Source organism: Tenrec ecaudatus, chromosome 16 (assembly GCF_050624435.1).
Source record: "Tenrec ecaudatus isolate mTenEca1 chromosome 16, mTenEca1.hap1, whole genome shotgun sequence".
Taxonomy (NCBI): Eukaryota; Metazoa; Chordata; class Mammalia; order Afrosoricida; family Tenrecidae; genus Tenrec; species Tenrec ecaudatus.
In genome coordinates, this window is record NC_134545.1 from 102,256,451 (window position 1) to 102,277,882 (window position 21,432).

Sequence of the window (21,432 nt, forward strand, 5' to 3'; positions counted from 1 at the left end):
CAGCTCATGGCATTACAGTGGAGACATTAGGGGCACTTTTAATTCTTGTCCTTGTGCATGAGAGCTAGACACCTCCACTCCTTCCATACCTGGGTCAAAGGCAGTGCCATCCACCTCGGTCATCTTGATTCCTTCTCTTCCCTCCCTCACCCCTAACTTGTGTGGCCTCTAGTGCCTGGGTTGTATAAACTGTTAAAGCACTAGACTAGAAGTCAAAAGGTGAGTGGTTCAAAGCCACCCAGAAGTGCCTTGAAAGACAGGCCTAGCCATCTGCTGGAAAACCCAATGGAGGAGAGAGTAAAACAAAAACACTCATATAGAATGGTTCCACTCTGCATACATGGGGCCAACCTAGATGGAAATGACCCAGTGCCAGCCAACAATGGCCCACATATCTCCAAAATCTACATCTCCTCTTTTTCAGTGCTGAATCTGTCCAGACCATCATCTCTGGTGGAAACTAAGCAGGCCTTGTACCTAATCTCCGACCTCCATCTCTCGCCTCTCGAACTAAATGAACAAACCCACTGCCATCCAGTGGATTCCAACTCACAGAAGGACCCTCACTACCCCTCCCCAGAACTCCCCCCTTCCTCACCAAACGGCTTCCAAGACTGATAACCATGTCTTTCTCTTTGGGTGCGACTGGTGGGTTTGAACCACTAACCCACCAGTTGGTAGCCTCGTGCTTTAATCACACCCTAGGCTGATTAGCTTACTTAAGCCTTCAGTGGCTCCTATTTCTACAGCAGAAAGCTTCACCCATTAACAATAAGCCACGTGTCTCTCAGGTACCACTCCCTCTGCACATCCTACCTCGGCACATCCCACTCCCTCCGCACACCCCACTCCCTCCGCACAGCCCACTTCCCTCCGCACATCCCACTCCCTCCGCACATCCCACTCCCTCTGCACATCCTACCTCGGCACACCCCACTCCCTCCGCACACCCCACTCCCTCCACACATCCCACTCCCTCCGCACATCCCACTTCCCTCCACACATCCCACTCCTTCCGCACATCCCACTTCCGGAGAGTTCATTTCAACTCAGGGTCTTCGGCTCCATGCTGCTCACTCTGCAAGGAAACCTCTCCACACCCATCCCCATCCTCCTGGCAAATCTCTGATTGAGTTTTACAAAGATTCCCTTTGTTTCGTTCTATTCAACAGATATTTAGCAAACAGCTAACATTTATCAGGCACGCCTTAAAATAATTGAGAACACAGAAACAACATATCCGTGGATGGAACTTAACAGACTCATGACTCTAGCTCAAGTAACCCTCTTTCAGGGCACCCTCTCTCAAGGTGACACTGCCACCACTCTGGCACCGTGGGCCCTGTAATGACAGAATCCATCCTGCTCCCCTCGAAGCACTCATGTATGTGACATGGCTTTCCTATAGCACTTGATCATAACATATCAGAATTAGCATCTCCCATACTAAAATGTGCTTCATTCCTCACCAGAGCCTAAAATACTGTGTTGGCATGCTAAAGTACTAAATAAATATTTGCAGAGTAAAAGGCCATTAGATGGCTTGGCACCACACCTACATCTACAAATTACAGATCTCTACAACTCAGCCCACAGACCGAATAGCCCAGCGGTCATAGAGTACAAAGAAAAACAGGCCAGTTTATCCTGCCAAGACATATTACAAACGGATAGCAACAATAACTTTTTATACAGCGCTTCTGAGTTTATTTACAGCGTGGTTGCATCTGGTCTATGAGGAGGCAAAGAGCATTTATTTTCTTTAGGGATTTGAGAGTGGGCCTTCTGTAAGCACCCCCATGGCTTTCTCTAACAGTTTCATCAAAGTCACTGTGTGTAATACTTGTCAATAAATCACAAGATCCCCAGTACATCTTTTTTTCATTTCTCCTGCATGCTTTTCCTGAAATTTCCTCCCAAGAAGATGTACGCCCTACCCTCCCAAAATGATGGTTTTAAGAGTGGGTCATGGCAACTCCAATCCACTGCAAACTGGGGACTAACTATACATGCACAAGAGTTTTTTAAAGTCCATAGAAAAGTCCCATTATCTTTTCACTCCATTCTCCCACAAGCTTTTTGAAGCCTCTCTAACATACGTATACCTAGTCCTTTATCCTCATCCTTCATATCCACAGGTGGCTACTTCCGACACAATGAGCCATTCTATTCTGTTTTCATTTACCTGGAGGTCACAAGTGCTCTATTGGCACTCAGCTCCCACCCTCCGCTGTGCCTGTCTACTGAGTAGCCTGCGGGGCTGCCCTTAAGCACTCCACTGACATTGGGACTTGGCCCCGGGTTTGCCCTTCGCCAATGCAACACGAGCAGATGGCAGCATGCTACGCTGGAGCAGAAGCTCTACATGCCACTGTGTTTCTGTCCACTCTCTTCTCTCCCTATGCCTAAGAATGACGTGACCCGAGAGCACTGCTCTTCAGCCTGGGCTGCAGGGTAAGAGGTGCAGATGGCCCATGTACTGCTGAGTCTCAGCCACTAACTACCATGTAACAAGACACCTCCTGAGATCGAGAGGGTTACCCCAGAAAACTGATGAAAGGTGAATGGAAAGTGTAGTTCGAATAGTTGCACTTGATAAGAAAGTTCCACCAATGATTCGCGTGAGAAATTTGGAAGACCAGTGGGCGTTCTGCTGGACGGTGGCAAAGCCCACACTGTAGCAGCTGGTTGCCATCCTCACAGACAGAGGGACGGTTGTGACAACGGTAGCTGGGCAGTGGTGGCGGCTGCTTCTCTGGAGCAGCCTCACTGACTTCCAGACCTTTCCACCGATTCAGACAGCACTGGATTTCCTCTAGCACATCCCTTCTCGCTCCCCCCGAGCAGTTTCTTTTTTTCTTTTTAAATATTTTATTGGGGCTCATACAACTCTTATGACAATCCATACAGACATCAATTGAGTAAAGCACTCTTATACATTCGTTGCCCTCCTCGTTCTCAAAATTCGCCTTCCACTTGGGTTCCTGGAATCAGCTCATTTTCCTTTTCCCCTCCCCCTCCCTCCCCACTCCCCCTCCCTCATGAACCCTTAATAATTTATAAAGTATTATTTTTATCTTATCTTACACTGCCCGACATCTCCCTTCACCCACTTTCCTGTTGCCCGTCCCCCAGAGAGGAGGTTATATGTACATCCCCGAGATCAGTTCCCTAGTTGCTGCTTCTTACACTTAACCGTGACTGACACAGTATGTGGCACTGAAGCCATGGCCAGACTTGGGTGGAGACCCTGCAATGACCTCTCCTGAGACTTGGGAAGGAAAGGTGTACTGTTTTCACACTTTACCCTCGGAGGACCTCTAGACCTCCCATTTGATCAGATGGTCTGGGGCTATCTCATGAGCAACCTACCCTAGTGGTCCCTAAGTCCTGCAAGACTTCACTACCGCATCGTGGCAGAAATCTGGGGGATGCGTGTGGGAACGAATTCCGAGGTGGCAAATGAGGAGGAAACATACAATTTCAGACAAGGCTAGCTTCCTCCCTAAGAGCCCTCTCTTTCACTGCCCTCAAGTTGATTCTGACTCCCAACAACAGGGCAGGACAGAGTCCAACTACCCCTGTGGGTGTGAGGCTGCCACTCTGGATGGGAGTAAAAAGCCTCATCTTTCTCCTATGGAAAAGCTGGTGATTTCAAACAAATGACCTTGCAGTTAGCCACCCAATGAGTAACCACTATTACTCATACTATCTTGCTCAGTCAACAGACACTGGACTCAAAATGTGGGGTAAGTCACCAGGCTGGTCCATCTTTAGCAATCAGAGAACCAAGAGTCAAGGAGTTACTAAGTAGCCAGGACACTAGCTACTAGCAGATAGGACAATACTAGAGCTCAGGCACCTAGGGTAGGGGAAAAGGGACCCGGGAAAATTAAGAAAGGGGAAGGGAACTTCTCTGGAGGCAGAACCGTCTTGGGCGACATTGGGGAAAGCCTGTTAACCCACAGGGCTCAGCCAATAAGGAACCGGAGGTGGGGATGGGGGAGGAGGCCTGGGAACTAGGGGATAAAATGCTTGCCAAGGGCTGTGAAGAACACTCCCCTCAGCCCAATTTTGCACAATCGAACAAGACCTTTTCTCACTAAAGTGATTTCAGACTGGATCTTCTGGGCATTCGTCAGTTAAGCAGCAGTGAAAACCCCTCGGTAAGTCTTGAGACAAGGCAGTCCATCGCCGTCTCTCTCTAGAGACCCTCGGAGCATGGCGAGACCAAAAGTTTATACTGGCCCGCCAGATACCAAGAGGAACCAATAGTGTCTGGATTTCAACGTTTCACAAAAAGCAATGCCACACCTGTTGCCTGGCATCCACTTCACACCTCATGGACTGGAAAGATACAGAGAGGGTATTCCTTACGACCACCTGATTTCATTAGCTAACTGCCAGAGCATGAGTTTAGACTTGAAACTGGGGACCACAGTCAAACAAGTCAACTGGTGACTGCAATCATAGTTGCTGTTGCAGACAGGGTCTCTGCGGGGATGAAGCAAAACCCGATGGGGCAGCTCGGTTCCAAACTATAAAGCCACTGAGTCAGAATCAACTCAACAGCAACGGGTTTAACAGACAGCAGGTCAGAAGTCCTGATGATTCCGAAGGAAGACGTCCAAGCTGCACTGAGGGCTTTTGCAGAAACAAGGCTCCGGGAATTGATGGCTTACTCACTGGGGTGATGCAGCCCTGGAAACATTCACTGGTTTATGCCAAGGAATTCGAAAAATAGCTACCTGGTCGACCAACTAGAAGAGCTCAGTAGAAGGTGACCTGATGGAACACAGAAATTACATAGTATCACACGCAAGTAAAATTTTACACAGAATTTTTTTTTAAGTTGTAGCAATACATCAAGAGGAAACTGCCAGAAATCCAAGCCAGTTTGTAAAGAGAATGTGAACTGAGATCTACCATTGTTGATGTCACATAGACCTTGACTGAAAGCAGAGATTACCAGAGTTACTTGTGTTTCACTATGAAAAGGCATTCGACTATATGGATCACAATAAACAATGGATATAACATTCCAAAGAATGGGAATTCCAGACCGCTTAACTGTATTCCTGTAGAACCTATACAAAGAGGCAGTCTTTGGAACGCAACAGAACAGGATCGCGTACAGTTTCAATGAAGAGAAGGCGTGCACATCAGGGCTGAGCCAATAATCTGAAAACCTGGGCTGGATGAAGAACGCAGCCTCAGAATCTCAGGAAGACTCACTAAAACCCTACGAGATGCAGATGGCACAACCTTGCTTACTGCAAGTGAGGACTTGAAGGAATGAATGAGGAAGACCAAGGACTGCAGCCTTCAGTATGGACTACACCTCAGTGCAGAGAAAATAAAAGTCCTCCCCAGTGGACGACGGGATAAACTTGACATGGTGGATTTCATTTTACTTGGATTCGCACATCAAGAAGTGAAACAGCGCTGCATCAGGCAAATCTGTTACAAAAGACTGCGCATATTAAGAAGCAAAGAGATCTTAGTGAAGGCTCATGTGTGCTTGCTCTCGGTCACAGTATGTCATGTGCAACCGTCGTATGCACCACGTAAGCAATGCATAAGGCTAAAGAATTAATGCGTGAAAATAATAATCTATAACTTATCAGGGCTCGTGAAGGAAGGGGGGAAAAAGTGGGGAGCTGATATCGGGCTCAAGTGGGAAGAGAATGCTTTGAAAATGATGGTTGCGGCATATGTACAAATGTGATTGACACAATGGATGAATGTACAGATTGTGATGAGATGTAAGAGACCCCAATAAATTTAATTTAAAAAGAATCAATGTATTTGAATTACAATGTTGTTGAAGACTAGGTCGTTATTGAAATAAACACTAAAAAGTCTGTTCCCATGAATTTTTGAAGCCCTCTCATATATGCTGGATATCGTCAATTTCAGGCACCGAAAAAAGCCTTTCATCCTCTCAGCTGACTTCTGCTTTGTGCCTCATAAGCTTCTGAAAAGCCTCAGTGGCACAATGGACAAGTGCTCGGCTGCGAATGAAAAGGTCAGCGGTTCAACCCCACCAGCCGCTCAGAGAACAGGCCTCCTGATCTACTTCCAGGAAGATCTCAGCCCAGAAAACCCTAGGGGGTAGACTTACTCTCCTCTCTAGGGTTCCTGAGCCAGAAACAGCTGACAGCACACGGCAAGCTTCTGAAGTGCTAAGGAGTCCTTCCCTGGCCCTCGCGAGAGAGCTTCTTCTACACCCGCTCTTCCATCTGCTCTGTAGTGTTGTCCTTTCCCACGTAGGCCTTTAATCCAGCCAGCCTATCCTGTTTATTCTAGTTTTTAAATCATTTTATTGACAGCTCCTATAAAATTCCATACGTCAATTTTTTTTTCCATACGTCAATTTTATCAGGCATATTTGGACATGTTACCATCATTTTCTAAACATTAATTTTCTATTTGAGCCCTTGGTATCAGCTCCTCCTTTGTTTCCTGCTCCCCATCACCCACCCACCCCCCGCCCAACCTCATGACCTCTTGATAAATTCTTACTTTCATATCTTACACCGACCGCTGCGGCCTCCCTTCACCCACATTTGTTGTTCATCCTCCTATCCTGTTTACTTTCTCTCCATCGAGGAAGCCACTAAACCACACCACTCCTCCCTCAGTGACAGGGCACCACCTCAAAGCAACTTTCCCAACCCACTCAGCCTTTGCTCCAAATTAGCTCTTTTGGTCTCTCTCCTGTTCTTGAACTTACACCGCGGTAGCAAGATTAAGGTTAAAAGATTAGCTAACTTCCACTAAGGGAAGCCTCCGACGAATCTCCCTCCGCCCCATCACTGTTAGGCTAGGCGATCACTCTGAATTGGAGATTAGAGAAAGGGATCCTTACCAGAAGTAAGCCTGCCCAAGAGCATGAAGTTCCCCACTAGGTGCACCCCTTTTCCGTCCCCCGGTGATGGTGCAGTTTTAGTGCTTTACTGCAAACACCATTCACTTCCGAGGACCATTACTAGTCAGGCACCGCTAACGCAGTAAAGCCTACAAAGTTTGTAGGCTGCTCTAAAGTCCAGCGACTCTGCTCATCGCAGTTGTTTCTCTCCAGATTCGAATGCTGTTTCTAGGTAGGTGATCTTCTTACCTGTAACGGGTGTTTTAGCTTTACCCTTGTGCGTCTTACTGTTCCTGCGATGAGTTGGGCTGCGATACTCATGACCGGCAGTTCAAAACCCCAAGCAGTTCCTCGGTGAAAAACTAGAGCTTTGCCATGCCCGTAAACAGTTACAAATCTTGGAAACCCACAGAGTCTCTGAGAGTCAGCACTGACTCGTGGGCTGAGAGTTTGGTCTTTGGAGTGTTAGTTAGCACTTTTCTGATAAATCAAAAGCTAAATCCACTGCCTTGACAGAGTAGAACTGACCCCACAGGGTTTCCAAGCCTGTTCTCTTTTACTGAAGCGGAGGGCTCCGCCTCTCTCCCTCACAGTAGTCTGGGGCTTCAAATCACTGCCCTTTTGGTTAGCAGCCAAGAGCTTGCACTACTGTGCTACCAAGAGTCGGGACATTTCTTAACATTTGAAGTCATGGTGGTGATGCGGAAAGGGAGCCTGGGATTGTAGGTTACAAGTTGGGCTGCTAATCACAAGGTTAATAGTTCAAACCAACTAACAGCTCTCTAAGATAAAGATGAGGCTTCTGCTCCTCTAATGATTTACAGCCTCAGAAACTTACAGGGCAGTTCTACCCTGTCCTATAGCGTCACACTGTGAGTCAGAATTAACTCGATGGCAGCAAGTTTGGTTTTGGGTGTTATCTTGTATTCCTGGTTTGTGAAGAGCTTTTATCCCAAATAGGTGCTAACAATCACCAAATGATTCCATGACCTCAATTAAAATAATGCTGACACCACTCCTTCCATCTGTTAGTAAGATGAATTACATTAATAGCTTAATGGGTGTTGAACTGTGCTTACGCACTGTGAATCATGATTCTTTTAACACACTGGAGGGGAGGCGCTAAGAGTCTGTGCAAGACTTTCCTATCTCTGCTGATCCTCGAAACAAACCTAGCACTCTCTTCCTAAATGGTCCTTAAGTTTTTTCATCAATATTTCATGTCATAAAAATAGTTTGGCATGTTTTCCCCAAGACAACAGGTAAAACACTTAAGTTTGATGAAACTAGAAGTGGTCTTTCCCTGCAGGCACCTCCATCTCACTTTCCATTGCTTCCTGAGGCCTCGCAACTCTGTGGCTATCTACAAAGGGAGGCCCAAGGCAGCGGCTTCCGCCCTTCTTCCTGCAAAGGTCATTCTCAGAATATTTCACCGGCCCCCAGGCTACTGCGCCCTGAACAGACAGTGTAAACTTTACTGTTTCCTGGGAAACCCAAGTGGTCAAGCCACTTGCTCTATTGCCTCATTGCTGACGGCCTGGAACTGATCCCGCAACAGCTCCGAGGGATGCCATGCCTACCGGCATCCCTGCTTTGCAAAACTTTCATGCCACGTTTACAAAAGAGCTCCACTGGCACTGGTTTTCTGCAACACAGAGTCCGGGCGGATCCGTGCTTATGTGGAAAAATGGTGAAGATCGAAACGAGCACTGGGCCCATGTTTTGCAGTCAGTAGAGCAGTCAAGTCCCTCCCTGGACAGTCCAGTTTCCAACCGCCATCTCTGGGAACACTGGTAGTGTTATTTTAGGTTTTATGTGTTCTTGGGTATTTGGGAGGGGGGTCTGAGAATGCTAAAACCATTTCCCCATTTAAATTAATGCTAACCAATCGGGCTTGGAAAAAGTGCAGCCAGAATGCTCCTTAGAAGCAAGGATGGAGACCTTTGTCTCCTGGACTCTGGAGACATCAGGAGACACCAGTCCCTGAAAAAGTAGCGGGGCTGCAACAAAGAGGATGACCAGCAAAGAGATAGATGGATACAGTGGCTGCAAGTGGACGGAAACCTACCATGGTGAGGAGGGCACGGGACTGGGCAGGGTTTCATTCTGTTGTACACAGGTCACTGAGTTGAACCAGCTTCATGGCCCCTAACAACAATCTCTCTCTCTCTCTCTCTCTCTCCTCCTTCCCTCTCAATATATGTAGATATAAAAAAGATAATATGGGTTTAGTTCCAGACCACCACAATAAAGCAAGGATCATAATAAAGCGAGTCACATGATTTTGTTCTGGTTTCCCAGTGCATACTAGTTATGTTTATACTCTACAGTATCTATTAAGGAGTGTTGGTAGTGTAGTTTTGCCACGTTTGTGTGCTACAAGGTCAGCAGTTCAAAACCACCAGCTGCTCCTCAGATGGCTTTCTACTCTCAGAAGCTCACAGGGGCAGTTCAATCCTGTCCCAAAGGGTTGCTAGGAGTCATAATCAACTAGATGGCAGTGAAACTGGGAGTGGGCGGGGGCTGGTCCATTAGGAGGCACTGTGGGTTAAGGGTTGCTTGCTAAGAACAAGTTAAGAGGTTTACAACTACCAGCCTCTCCCTAAGGAAAAAGATGACACTGTCTGTTCCAACCTTGTTCTCGCCTTGCACAGACATCCAAGTGTTTCCTAATGCTGTTGCCACATGGCTACCCAAACACCTGCCCCATGACCAGCAGGCGGGTTCTGATTCACAGTGACCCTAAAAGAGGGGTTCTCAGAACTTGCTGGTGGTGGGGTTGTGAGACTTACAAAACACGGGGCACAGACATGAAATGGAAAAACAGCATTGCCTGATGTGCTGACAGCGGGGTTGCCACAAACCTGCAGCTTGTAAAAATGCGCGTAGCTGCGAAGTGAGACAGAATGAGGAACGCCTGCACTCTCACTTCTTATACATTTAGTCGCTTCAGGCTTTCTAGTTTTTGTCCCCGTCTTCAAAGTTTCTATTTCCCTAAGAATTGCTGCATTTCATTGTAGTTTTCAGATGCATTAACTATAAGAAGCTCATAATATCCATTTTTTTAAAAACCAATTATCATGCTTGCAGTTATTTCCTGTTTCTCATTATGTTATTTGCATGGTTTTCTTATCAGGTTTATCAGAGCACTAGCTGGCTTTTCCAACAACCTTTTGACATGGCCAATCATTCTTTATTATTATTTTTTTTAAAACATTTTATTAGGGACTCATACAACTCTTATCACAATCCATACATACATCAATTGTGTAATGCACATCTGTACATTCTTTGCCCTCATTTTCAAAGCATTTGCTCTCCACTTAAACCCTTGGCATCAGGTCCTCTTTTTCCCCTCCCTCCCCGCTCCCCCCTCCTTCATAAGCCCTTGATAATTTATAAATTATTATTTTGTCATATCTTGCCCTGTCCCATGTCTCCTTTCACCCCCTTTTCTGTTGTCCGTCCCCCAGGGAGGAGGTGACATGTAGATCCTTGTAATCGGTTCCCTCTTTCCAACCCACTCACCCTCTACCCTCCCAGTATCGCCCCTCACACCCCTGGTCCTGAAGGTATCATCCACCATGGATTCCTGTGCCTCCAGCTCCTATCTGCACCAGTGTACATCCTCTGCTCTGTCCAGACTTGCAAGGTAAAATTCGGATCATGATAGTTGGTGGGGGGAGGAAGCTTTTAGGAACTGGAGGAAAGCTGTATTCTTCATTGGTGCTACATCGCACCCTAACTCATCTCCTCCCTTAGACCCCTCTGCAAGGGGATCTCCAGTGGTCGACAAATGGGCTTTGGGTCTCCACTCTGCATTTCCCCCTTCATTCACTATGGTAAGATTTTTTTTTTCTGATGATGGACATGGCCAATCATTCTGTTCTCGATTTCCTTGATTTTTTTAAACACTCTTCAAATGAAGTTTGTTCGAGAACAAACAAAAGCCAGGTCCCTGCAGTTTAGGTAAGTCTGGTTTCACAACAGACTCCAACCCACTGTACCTGCACAGTATATGATGGCTTCACTAGAGAGGTGTCTTGAGGGCAAGTAAGATTTGTGTGTTGTGTACACACACAAATGTAATCTGGAAGGCTGTGACTGTCTATCTGAACAAAGCTATTTTCTATGTACAGTTAATTGAGCAATCACCGGTGCCCCTGATAAACTTAGTAAGTGGAAATGAATTCTCCAGTTGCTTTACCAGATGCCGTTCACAACTAATTGCAGTTAATAATAGGAGAAAAGCCTGACTATGCTGGCCAGATTCCATGTTCGCTCTCTTCTTTTCTCTCTCTCTCTCTCTCTCTCTCACACACACACACACACACACACACACACACACACACACACGGAAAGCAGAAGCACATTTCCCTTCCTAGCTATGGAAGGATGGAAAGGGGCTTCATAAAGTTCATGGGAAAATCCCATTATCTTCCATCTCATTTTTCCATAAAAGTTTTGAAGCGGCTGTGTGCCGCACCCCCACCCCCGCCATTCAGACAGGGGTTTACGAAAGCCTGCGATGGAACATTAAGGTTGGTGACAGTCACCTGAAAGCTTCAACAGGGGCTCAGGTTTGGACGTGTGCTGAATGGCTGACTCCTTGAGTGTAGGCTTTGAAAAGTGATTATGTACATTAATGGCTAGAACACCCCAGTCCCCGAGTCCCTGCAGGGGTGGCACTCCAGAAGTACGTCCTCTGTTGTGTCCCAGCAGAGGCTGGACACTGGACAGGGGAAGGCACGGTGGGGGGGTTGGGGGTGGGGGCGATGTGGGCCAACTTTCTAGCCGCTGGTTTGTTCCAGAGACTGGCTGAAGGCACTAGGGGAAGGCGAGCAGCCTGCTTCCTCTTCTCCCTCCAGTGGCAGAAGGCCACTCCCGATGAAGTTTGCAGGCCTCTCCCGATCGAAACTCAGGCCGCCTTACTGCCTTACTTCCCTCTCCTCTCACCTCGGAGAGTGAAACTTTAAAAGCGGGTGGAGGAGACAAGGGCTTCCTAACTAACGTTGAGAGATGGCCAGCTGAGATAAGGCTCGCGCAGGTGGAACTCCGCCGTGTGTGCGCGCCGAGCCAGGTAACACAAGAAGTCAGGGCAGACACCGGAGGAGGAGGGGAGCGGAGGGAGGAGAGACCCACGCCTGAACAAAGGCGGTGGGGCTACTCCGGGAGGGGTGGGAGAGGAGGGGAGGCCAGACTGCAGGGGGCGGGGGGTGGGGTGGACTCACAGAACTTGGAGGTGGAGGTGTTGATGTTGATGGTGGAGCTGGGAGTGGAGGCGGGGGCAGCCTTGGCCACGGTGGCAGCCCCATCGCAGCTCTTCAACATCATGATCACCCCGTTGGACTCTGGCGGTGGCCCCATCGCCAGTCCCTCCTTGGGGCCTTTCCTGTCCACGGACACAGTGGGCACTGCCAGCAGCTGCCCTCCCGGGGGCTCCCGGCTAGAGGCTGGGATCGGCTGCAGGGGCGGCGGCGGCCGCCGGAAGCGGTCCACGGCGGCCTCCCAGTTGTTGTGGTTCTGGTCGTCCATCATCGCCTCGTAGCTGCCCCCCTCTTCCTCTTCCATGCTCTCTTCCATCCTGCCGGCCCCTCGCAGACAGCTGACGCCCGGCTCAGCCCTGGGCCAGGGGGCACCGCAGCCTGGCGCGCTCACATCACCGGGGGCCGAGCGGGGCGGCGGAGAGGCCAGGGGGCGCTGGGTCTCACTCTCCCGTGGCGCGACTCTCGCAGCGGTGGGCGCTCCCGGGTTCGCGGGGAGAGGCAGCCGTAAAGCGGCGGCGAAGTTCACGACATTTTCCAGCAGCTCCCAACAGGCAGTTGCGGCGGCCGCTGCGGGAGGGGCCAAGAGAGCACGTGGTGCTCGGCGAAGGCAAAGCGCACAGGGAAGGCCGCGGTGAGTCACCAGCACGCCATAGGGCAGGGGCTCGCCCCGCCCTAATGCCACAGAGAGGGGCGGGGCGTCAGGGCTCAACCCCCATTCGTCGGCCCCGCCCCCGGAGGGCCTTACGTGATAGGAGCGCGGCTTGCGCGTGCGCATTCTAGATCTTAGCTCGGGTTACCCGAGCGATGGGCACGTAGACCCGGCTCCTGAACACCTGAGCAAAGGAGCCGCGCCGTGCTTCCGTCTACGGTGGAACAGCGGGCATTTAACTTCCACTCTCCATCTTTGTGGGCCCTGCTACCGCGGAGGGCCTCGCAGCCTCGGCGGTCAGGTGTCCTGGAATTGATTCGGACTCAGAGCAACTCCACAGACTAACAGAAAGAAACACGGCCTGCCTGGTGGTGCTCTGTCCTCACAAGTTGCAGCCCATCGCTGCAGCTGCTGTGTCCGTCCATCTTCTCTAGGGCCTACCTCTTTTTTTGGAGAACATCAACTTTACCAACCATGATGCCCCAGGGTCTGGGCTTTCCTGACAGTGTGCCCAAAATATTCAAGACAAAGTCACACCCTGGCCCTTAAGGAGCAATCTTTTGTCACTCACCGATAAAGGCCAAAGACCCCAGCTTTCAATCTGGACTATACCTCAACATAAAGAAAGGAAAAATCTCCCAGCTCGACCCTGGACGACCAGGACAATGGACAAACGTGCCTTGAAGGATGTACAGCCAGAATGCGTATAAATATGGATGGCATGACTTTGTTTTATGTACTTTAAACTGTGCCAGTCCTTCTCACTGAGGGTTACAAAAGCATGTACTTTAAAGATGCCATGAGGACAGGCGAGTCCCTGGAGAAGGAGAACATGCTTTTGTAACCCTCAGTGAGAAGGGTTGACACAGTGGCGGCAACAACTGGCTCTAACATCAAGGATTTCAAGGGTGGTGCAGGATTGGGCAGTGTTTTGTTCCGTTGTGCATAAAGTCACTGACTTGGAACCAACTCGACAAGACAACACTTAATAAGATTTCCCACTAGGCTAAGTTTCATTAGCACAAGATAAATATGTTTCTAAAATAGATATGTAAGCTTGTATACACGAGGGAAGATCCCTGGGAGGCACACATGGTTTGCATTTGGTTATTAACCAGAAGGTTGGAGGTTGACATTACCCAGCATCCCTAGGAAGAAAGGCCTGACAATCTCCATCCGTAAAGATGAGATCCAAGAAAACCCTTCTGTGATAGTTATGTAATTGTTTGTCAATTTGAGAGGATTAAAAGTGAAGGGGTGGAGTCTAGCTTATCAGGACCTCTATGCGGGCATGGCCTTCTGAGGATTCTGGGAACTCTCTCTTGGCTCACTCCCTGGGAGACCTTCAAGTGATAAGACACATGGAACTACACTAGTGCACTGAGCTGGAGGAACCACGTGGAGAGCCCTGCTACACTGAGATTCTTAAACCACCACTGGATCCACAAGACTTCCCACCCACTGGCCTGTGATCTTCCTGCATTTGGTGTCATTGCGTGTTTTTCATGAGTCTGAAGAGGACTGTATAGATTGGCATTGGACATATGGGCTAATATCAGACTTAAGGACTTGATCTGGACCGGGCTGGGATGTTTTCTCAATATTCAATTGTTCTTGTAGATAAAGCTCTTTCTTATACATATGAGTATCTCCCTGGATTTGTTTCTCTAGCCTACCCAGACTAACACACCCTCCTTGGAGCACTTCTACTCTGTAACACTTGGGGTTGTCAAGAGTTAAATATCAACTCAGGGGCAGTGTGTGTGTGTGTGTGTGTGTGTGTGTGTGTGTGTCTAATATGTGAAGACAACTTCCAAACGTTAGTAGCTATCTAGGGATAATGGGCTCTCTGGTAGCTTTTAATTTTCTTATTGTTTCTTTCAGTGTTTTCTATGTTCTTTTCAGAGAGTATATATTATTTTTATAATCACACACACACCAAAAAAAAGCTCCAAACCTTCAAGGCGGGTGAAGAACTGACAGTAGGGATGGAATGGTTATCCCATAGGTTAGGTTTGTTTGGGCTGCCAGAAACAGAAACACCCAGTAAATGTTGCTTCAAGACCAAGACTGTTCCTAGGCTACCTGACTGACCAAAGCTAAGAAATTGGAGTGCGGAACACCACCGCCACCCACCCCCAAGGCCTCGGCTACTTCCCTGGCATCACAATGACCGGCTTCTCTCAGTGCATTCCCTCATAGCCTGCCCCCCAGCACCATGGCAGACCTCCTCCCATACCATCCTGAACAGAATCTAGTACTGTTTGTTAGCCATTTTAATCCTAGGATGGTATCATAGTTATAACTTGCCTAAGTACCGTATTTCTTAGATTATATGAACACCAGCCGCAAAATTGTTAAATCTTGCTGTGTTGAGTTACGACATTGTTAGTAACATCTTTAGTAACTGTGCCCAAGCCTTTCCCAATGGTTCTCCATCTTTTCCTTTAATTACCACGTTGTTCTCAAAAAGTTACTAACATTGGTTCCCAAATACTAATTGCCACAACATTGCAGCTAAAACAGAAGATTTGAAGAAATCGGTGACTATAAATGCACCAGCAGGAACAAAAACAGCAGGCCTGCTTGCAGTGGGCACTGCCGAAGCCGTGCGATGCCAAGTATCATTGTGGCTGCTGATTAACAACAGCACTGAGAGAGCACGGTAGAAGAGTCAAATTAGCAGAGCGTCTTAGCCCAGTAGTTAGTCATATTGAAGCTTGTTACCTGGGCGCACGAAAGCGGTTTTTGTGGTGCTTTCATTGTTACTTACAGGGGTTTAAAACTCATGCTGGATTTCTGCTGAAACGCCATGCAAAAGTTTTAGTCATTTTGGTAGCACCCTTTCCGACAGTATGACCACACTCCTCCCCCAACCCTCTGGTGAAGGGACTGCTCCAGTGCTCGTTGCTCACTCTCCTCTTTTGCAGGCTCCGTGCTCAGGACTGGCGAAGGGGCTGCCACAGCCCAAGACCTCACACCGTGTATCATACCACCAAGAGGGGAGAAGCCCACCGCCCTGGCAGCTCTGTGTTTTGAGCAAGGAAAGTTATTTCCCAGAAACCTTCAGCAAACCTCCTCTCATGCTTCAGTGGCCCCTTTTGTTTTTAATGTACAAGAAAGAGCTGTATATCCAGAAGTACAGCTCAGCCCAGTCCAACTCAAGCCCATAGGTCCAGTGCTAGCCAGGGCCCTCAGAAGACGCATGTAACTGCAAACCGATGGTGCTGAAAGCGGAGGTGGGATGCAGGGAGCTCAGAAGCTGGAAGATAAAGTTGGGTGGATCCAATGGCCACCGAAACCTGGCAGGGTGCTGACAGCTCTCAGCATTGGGCAGTCCACATCGTGCCATGCCTGGAGGCTGGCAGAGTCCCAGCCTGAAGGCGGGTGAAGTGGTAGAGGGGGAAGTTCCCAGTTTCTCTGTTATAAGAAGGCCAAACACCCAAGGAGACATCATCAGGCTGTCTGAGATGGCCCGCTTGACAGTTTGGACAGTGGCACATCCCTGAACCACGCCACAGGACAGTGGGGCCTGAGTTCCAGAGTCATTTACTGGGAAGAATGGGGATGTGTTTCTAGAACATAAGACCCACCCCTAGAATGCAGCATGAGGTCTGCTTCCGCTGAGTCCTTTGACTGAGAAGGAAAGGGACGAATGCAAGAGCACAAAGGGGGATCAAGTTGGGAGGCGTAAAGGAGTGCTGTCCTACAGGCCAGGGGGCCTGGTGGCAGAGTGGTCCAAGTGCTCAGCTGCAACCGAAAAGTTGATGGTTCTAACCCACCAGTTGCTCCAGAGAGAAGGATGTGATGGTCTACTTCCACAGAAATTTACAGCCTTGGAAACCTTAGGGGCATTCCTGCTTTGTCCTATAAGGTCCCTGTGAATTGGGATTCACTTGACAGCAGTGAGTGCAGTTGGGTTTGATGTACCACGGGCCCAAGGGCAGGGGTAGAAGTTTCGCCTTCCATTTGGAAACCAGCTCCCCACCAGGGCACCTCGTGGGCAGTCTCCCCCCTTCTGTCCTGCAGGTTTGCATACTGCTCTGAGGCTGAACCACCGCCATGGGATGACTTGTGGCACAGAGTGCCCTGTGTATGGTTTCCAACGCTGTCCTTCGCCACAGGACACAGACCTCAGCTTTCCCCCGAGGAAACACTGGTGGGTTTCAACTGTGGACCTTGTAGCTACCAGTCCAATTTCCTCCTCAACAGCACCGCCAGGGGAGAAAGATCGAGGCTGTCTGCGCCCATGAAGTTTTGTATTTTTCAAGTCTCCAAAACTTTTTTCTTTTTTTCAAATCATTTTATTAGGGGCTCATACAACTCTTATCACCATACATACACACATCAGTGATGTAAAGCACATTTGTACAATCATTTCCCTCATCATTCTCAAAACATTTACGCTCCACTTAAGCCCCTGGCATCAGCTCCTCATTTATCCCCCTCCCTCCCCGCTCCCCCTGCCCTCACAAACCCTTGATAATTTATAAATTATTATTTTGTCATATCTTGTCCTGTCTGACATCTCCCTTCACCCACTTTTCTGTTGTCCATCCCCTAGGGAGGAGATCACATGTAGATCTTTGTAATCGGGTCCCCCTTTCCAACCCACCCTCCCTCTACATTTCCAGTATCCCCACTCTCACCACTGGTCCCAAAGGGATCATCTGCCCTGGATTCCCTGTGTCTCTGGTTTCTATCTGTACCAGTATCCATCCTCTGGTCTAGCCAGACTTTAATTTAGAAGTTGGTTTTTTTTTTTAACCTGTAAGATTGTCACCAAGTTAGAATCAACTCAATGGTGGTGGGTGGGATGCTGCCAGACAGGTTTCTGTGATGTGTTCACATTCAGACACTTGGAAGAAAAGGCCTGGCTCTCTACATTTGAAGCCCAGTCAATGACAACTAGGAGCCACCACAGTCCATCAGCCATTATGGGGAAGGGGCACAGCGGGCAGCAGTTCCCTCTGTTGTCCACGGGGCTACTGGAAGATGGGCGAGCTCATATCAGCAGCTCCCATGAGCCCATGTCTTCCCTCACCTCACTGCAATCTCACCATTTCCTCCCCACCATAAACACTAATCTTATCCATGTGTTGATGCACAATTGTCTGTGTACTGGTTTGAATCAAGAAATGCATGACTCGTGTTTGCCTGATTACAAGATGAATATGTGACTTCTTGTCTAAAATAGTTATAATTTGGGAGTGAAAGGGTAGACATACTTTGTCACTAAGAATTTAGATGCCTTCACGAAGGCTTTAGATGCCTTCATGTCAGTTTCCCCAGCGTGTTCTGTAGTTATTTGATATTTTTTATTGAATACCTTCATAATGCATGGAAATCTTATTTCATATCAATCTTTTTTCTATTTAATCTTCTCTTAAAACATGGGTCATACTATGAGATACTTTTTCCCTAAGAGTAAACATGTTCACTGTTTTCATTTTTACATCTATAATAGTTACATAATTTTTGTCAACTTGAAGATTTAAAAGTGTAGGGGTGGAGTCTAGCCTGTCCATCAGGTCACAGCCTGAATGGTACCTCCTTATGGGCGTGACCTCATAAGGCGTTTCCTGGGAAACCCCCACCCTCTCTCTGCCTTCACCTTCCTGCTGAAGAGCCAGCCATACTCTCAGAGCTGAAGGAGCTACATGGAGGTCCTCAGCAGGGCTGAGATGCTTCTACCGCCATTGGATCTACAAGACTACACCCACCAGCCTGTGATCTTCCTGCGTTGTGCATCATAGCCTGTGTCTGCAGGAGTCTGAAGAGGGATGTGTGGACTAGTATCAGACTTGTAAGCTAATATCAGACTTATAGACTTGATTTTGACTGGGCTGGGATGTTTTCTTAATATCCAATTGCTCTTTGACATAAATCTCTGGAGTGTCACTGGATTTGTTTCTCCAGTCAGCTCGACCTAACACAGCATCTTTTCATCTCACCTACCCACCCAATCCTGGTGTTATGACAAGGTGGCGGGGGTAGGGGGTTGCCTGGAGTGAGCTGTGCAAAAGAAGAGGAGAAAAAACAAAAATACTAGCAAACCCACAAAGCACACATTCCTCTCCTAAGCAGTCGAGTTGGGTGACTTGGAGAAGATGGCAATGGACAACATCAAACATGCTGATGACTTCTTTTAACTGCTAGTTCATTTTGAATATATGAGGGGGTGGCCCCCAAAGTCATGGGGAAATAGGAATTGAAAGATCACACAATTTTTCCACGAACTTTAGGAAGCCCCCTTGTATTATTAATTCTGCAAAGGCATTGGAGTGGCAACTTTAGGATGTCATGTAGGCAGAGAGAAAGATAAGTGATGTTGGGATGAAGAAGAGCCCATACTCTCTCCCCACGTCCCTCGGAGAGCATATTGCACCTCAGCAGCTTTCACAAAGCCATGGCTGCTGACGGCACGATGCCACTGGAGGTGTGAATGGGATGCTGCTGCAATGATCTCAATGGGAAGGCAAGGGGATTAGGGACATAAATAAGTCCAGCCCCAGTCACTGCACACCGAGATGACTGCATACGGCGAAGATGTCCAGCCACTCGGAGTCGTCTCTATTAGGGTTTCTTTCTGTACTGGATTGTCTCCCTCCTTTGGCACTTTGGCATTTGAATCCTAAATCCCAGCCTAGCAGGGAACAGAGACCAGGCTGCAGCTTCTCTGACGAATTTAGAAACAAAAGGAAATGAATTTATACTGAGGGCTTCCGGAGAAAAGGTCTTCCTCCCAGTCAACCTGTGGCAGATTTGTGCCTTTCATTAAAGTCCTTCCGGAGCGTGCCTCTGTTCAAGCTCTGTGCTGGAGCTACGTGAGCAAAGGGGGCAACAGCCTGTCCTCGTGGACTTCCCATGCCCTTGCCATGTTGGCAGGAAACAATGAGCCTCGTGGACCAAGGCATGAGAAACGCTGAAGAAGGAAAAGACTAGGTGCTAGGAGAGAGCCAGGCGCCCAGTGGTGCAATGGTTAAGCTACTCCATGGGAGAAAGGTGTGGCAATGTGCTCCCATACGGATGCCAGTGCCTTGAAGACCGCGTGGGGGCAATTCTACTCTGTCCTCCAGACTTGCTATGAGTCTGAATCAACTCGACCGCAATGGGTTTTGGATGGGAGAGCATTAGAGAGAAGCATATTTTACTTTTGGGTGCATTAGGGGGAGATTGGGGATACTCAAGTTAGCCGGCCAAGACAATAGGAAGAGAACTTCCCAGGCAGAAGACAGCACACAAGAGGAGTGTGAGATTTCTATGAACAGACAGAGGGAAGCGAGAGTTGTGAAGGAGAGGGAAAGGGAAGGAAGGGCCCAGGGATGCAGTTGTGCAAGTGCTGGTGAGGATTTCACATTTCATCTTGAGTAGAGAATTGGTGTATGATATGACTCACATTTTACCAGGCCATCAGACTACATTATAAGGAACAGCTTGTAGGGAAGAAAAGCTAGAAAGACAATGCAGAAGTTATGCCAATATTTCAGACAAGTGATGGTGGTGGCTTGGACCAGGTTGGTGACAGTGGACATAAAAAGAAATGGTAGACCAGAGATACATTTTGCAGTTAGACTTGACAGGACTGGGGATGGACTAAATATGAAGGAGGGGGGCACATCCACTCTGGTATAGACATGACTAGCTGATCATGTTCACCTAAAAACTAGGATTTGATCAGCTGTGGGCAATGGGAAGAGAAACGTGAACCAGCCATGGACTCCGTGATGGACAAGAAAACAAAGAAAGCAGCGCATGCTTTCACAGGACATCCCAGCTTGTTGGCCTCCTAATGTGTTCAGTGATGCTGCATTATCTCCTAGTTCATCTCATGGTGTCAGGCATCTTTAAAACTTGCAAGTGGCCATCCAAGGTACAACAAATGATCTCTATTCCTCTGGAGCAACGGAAGGAGGAGGAGAACCTGGAATAAGGGACTGGGAATGTATGAAAGAACTACAGTAGATGGTTCCTGCTACCATGACTGAACATTTTGACCAAAGATTTCCTAAAAGAATCCTTGATCAAAAGGAGGGTAATGTAAAGCAAAATTCCAAATACTCACGAGTGCTAGACTTTCTGGAGTCATGGAGAGTAAATGAACCCCTAAAACTATTGCTGACATCATCTTTAACCTTAAACCACAAATACGCCCTGAAGTCTACTTAAAAGTAGATAGCTTACTTAATTAGTATAATTGTTTTCAGTCTTCCTTGAGCATGATGCTCTTTTAGGAACTCTCTCTATGGGATCAAACTGGCAGCAGCAATGTGAAAGATGAGATAGGAACCTTGGTGACAGTAAGTCTGTGTTAATGTGGGAGGACTGACTCAGAAGAGGAGTGGAATGGTTGCATAATTCAGACAAGGTAGTCAATGTCCCTGAACTGTACATGCAGAGACCGTTGGATCGGGAAATGCTTTTCTGGCTATGTTCTCCACAATACTAAAATGAATTTTTAAAAAGAAAGATAAGGATCGACGGCTAGAGAAAAGGTAGGCTTGTTTATGATGCTGAAGAGCTACTACAAGAATGTCTTTAGGCAAGTGAGCCAGCAGGATAGATCCTAATCAGAAAATGGAAGGCTTGACTTCAGACGTGGTGCACTTGCTAATAACAAAACCTACGGCAGTAGCGAGAGTGAA

At 48.0% G+C, this 21,432-nt stretch overlaps 1 protein-coding gene across 3 annotated transcripts in view; it reads right to left on the reverse strand.

Annotated features, from left to right (window-relative positions):
- The window catches only part of CACUL1 (CDK2 associated cullin domain 1), a 65,814-nt gene extending 53,132 nt beyond the window's left edge, over positions 1 to 12,682 (reverse strand). The window contains exon 1 of one of the 3 annotated variants that reach the window (XM_075533312.1): positions 12,103 to 12,682. In XM_075533312.1, the coding sequence (XP_075389427.1) occupies positions 12,103 to 12,454 (352 nt within the window). In that variant the 5' untranslated portion in view covers positions 12,455 to 12,682. The remainder of the gene's footprint in view (positions 1 to 12,102) is intronic. The other 2 variants (XM_075533313.1, XM_075533311.1) reach the window with 2 other exon arrangements.
- Between the last annotated feature and the right edge of the window lie 8,750 nt (positions 12,683 to 21,432).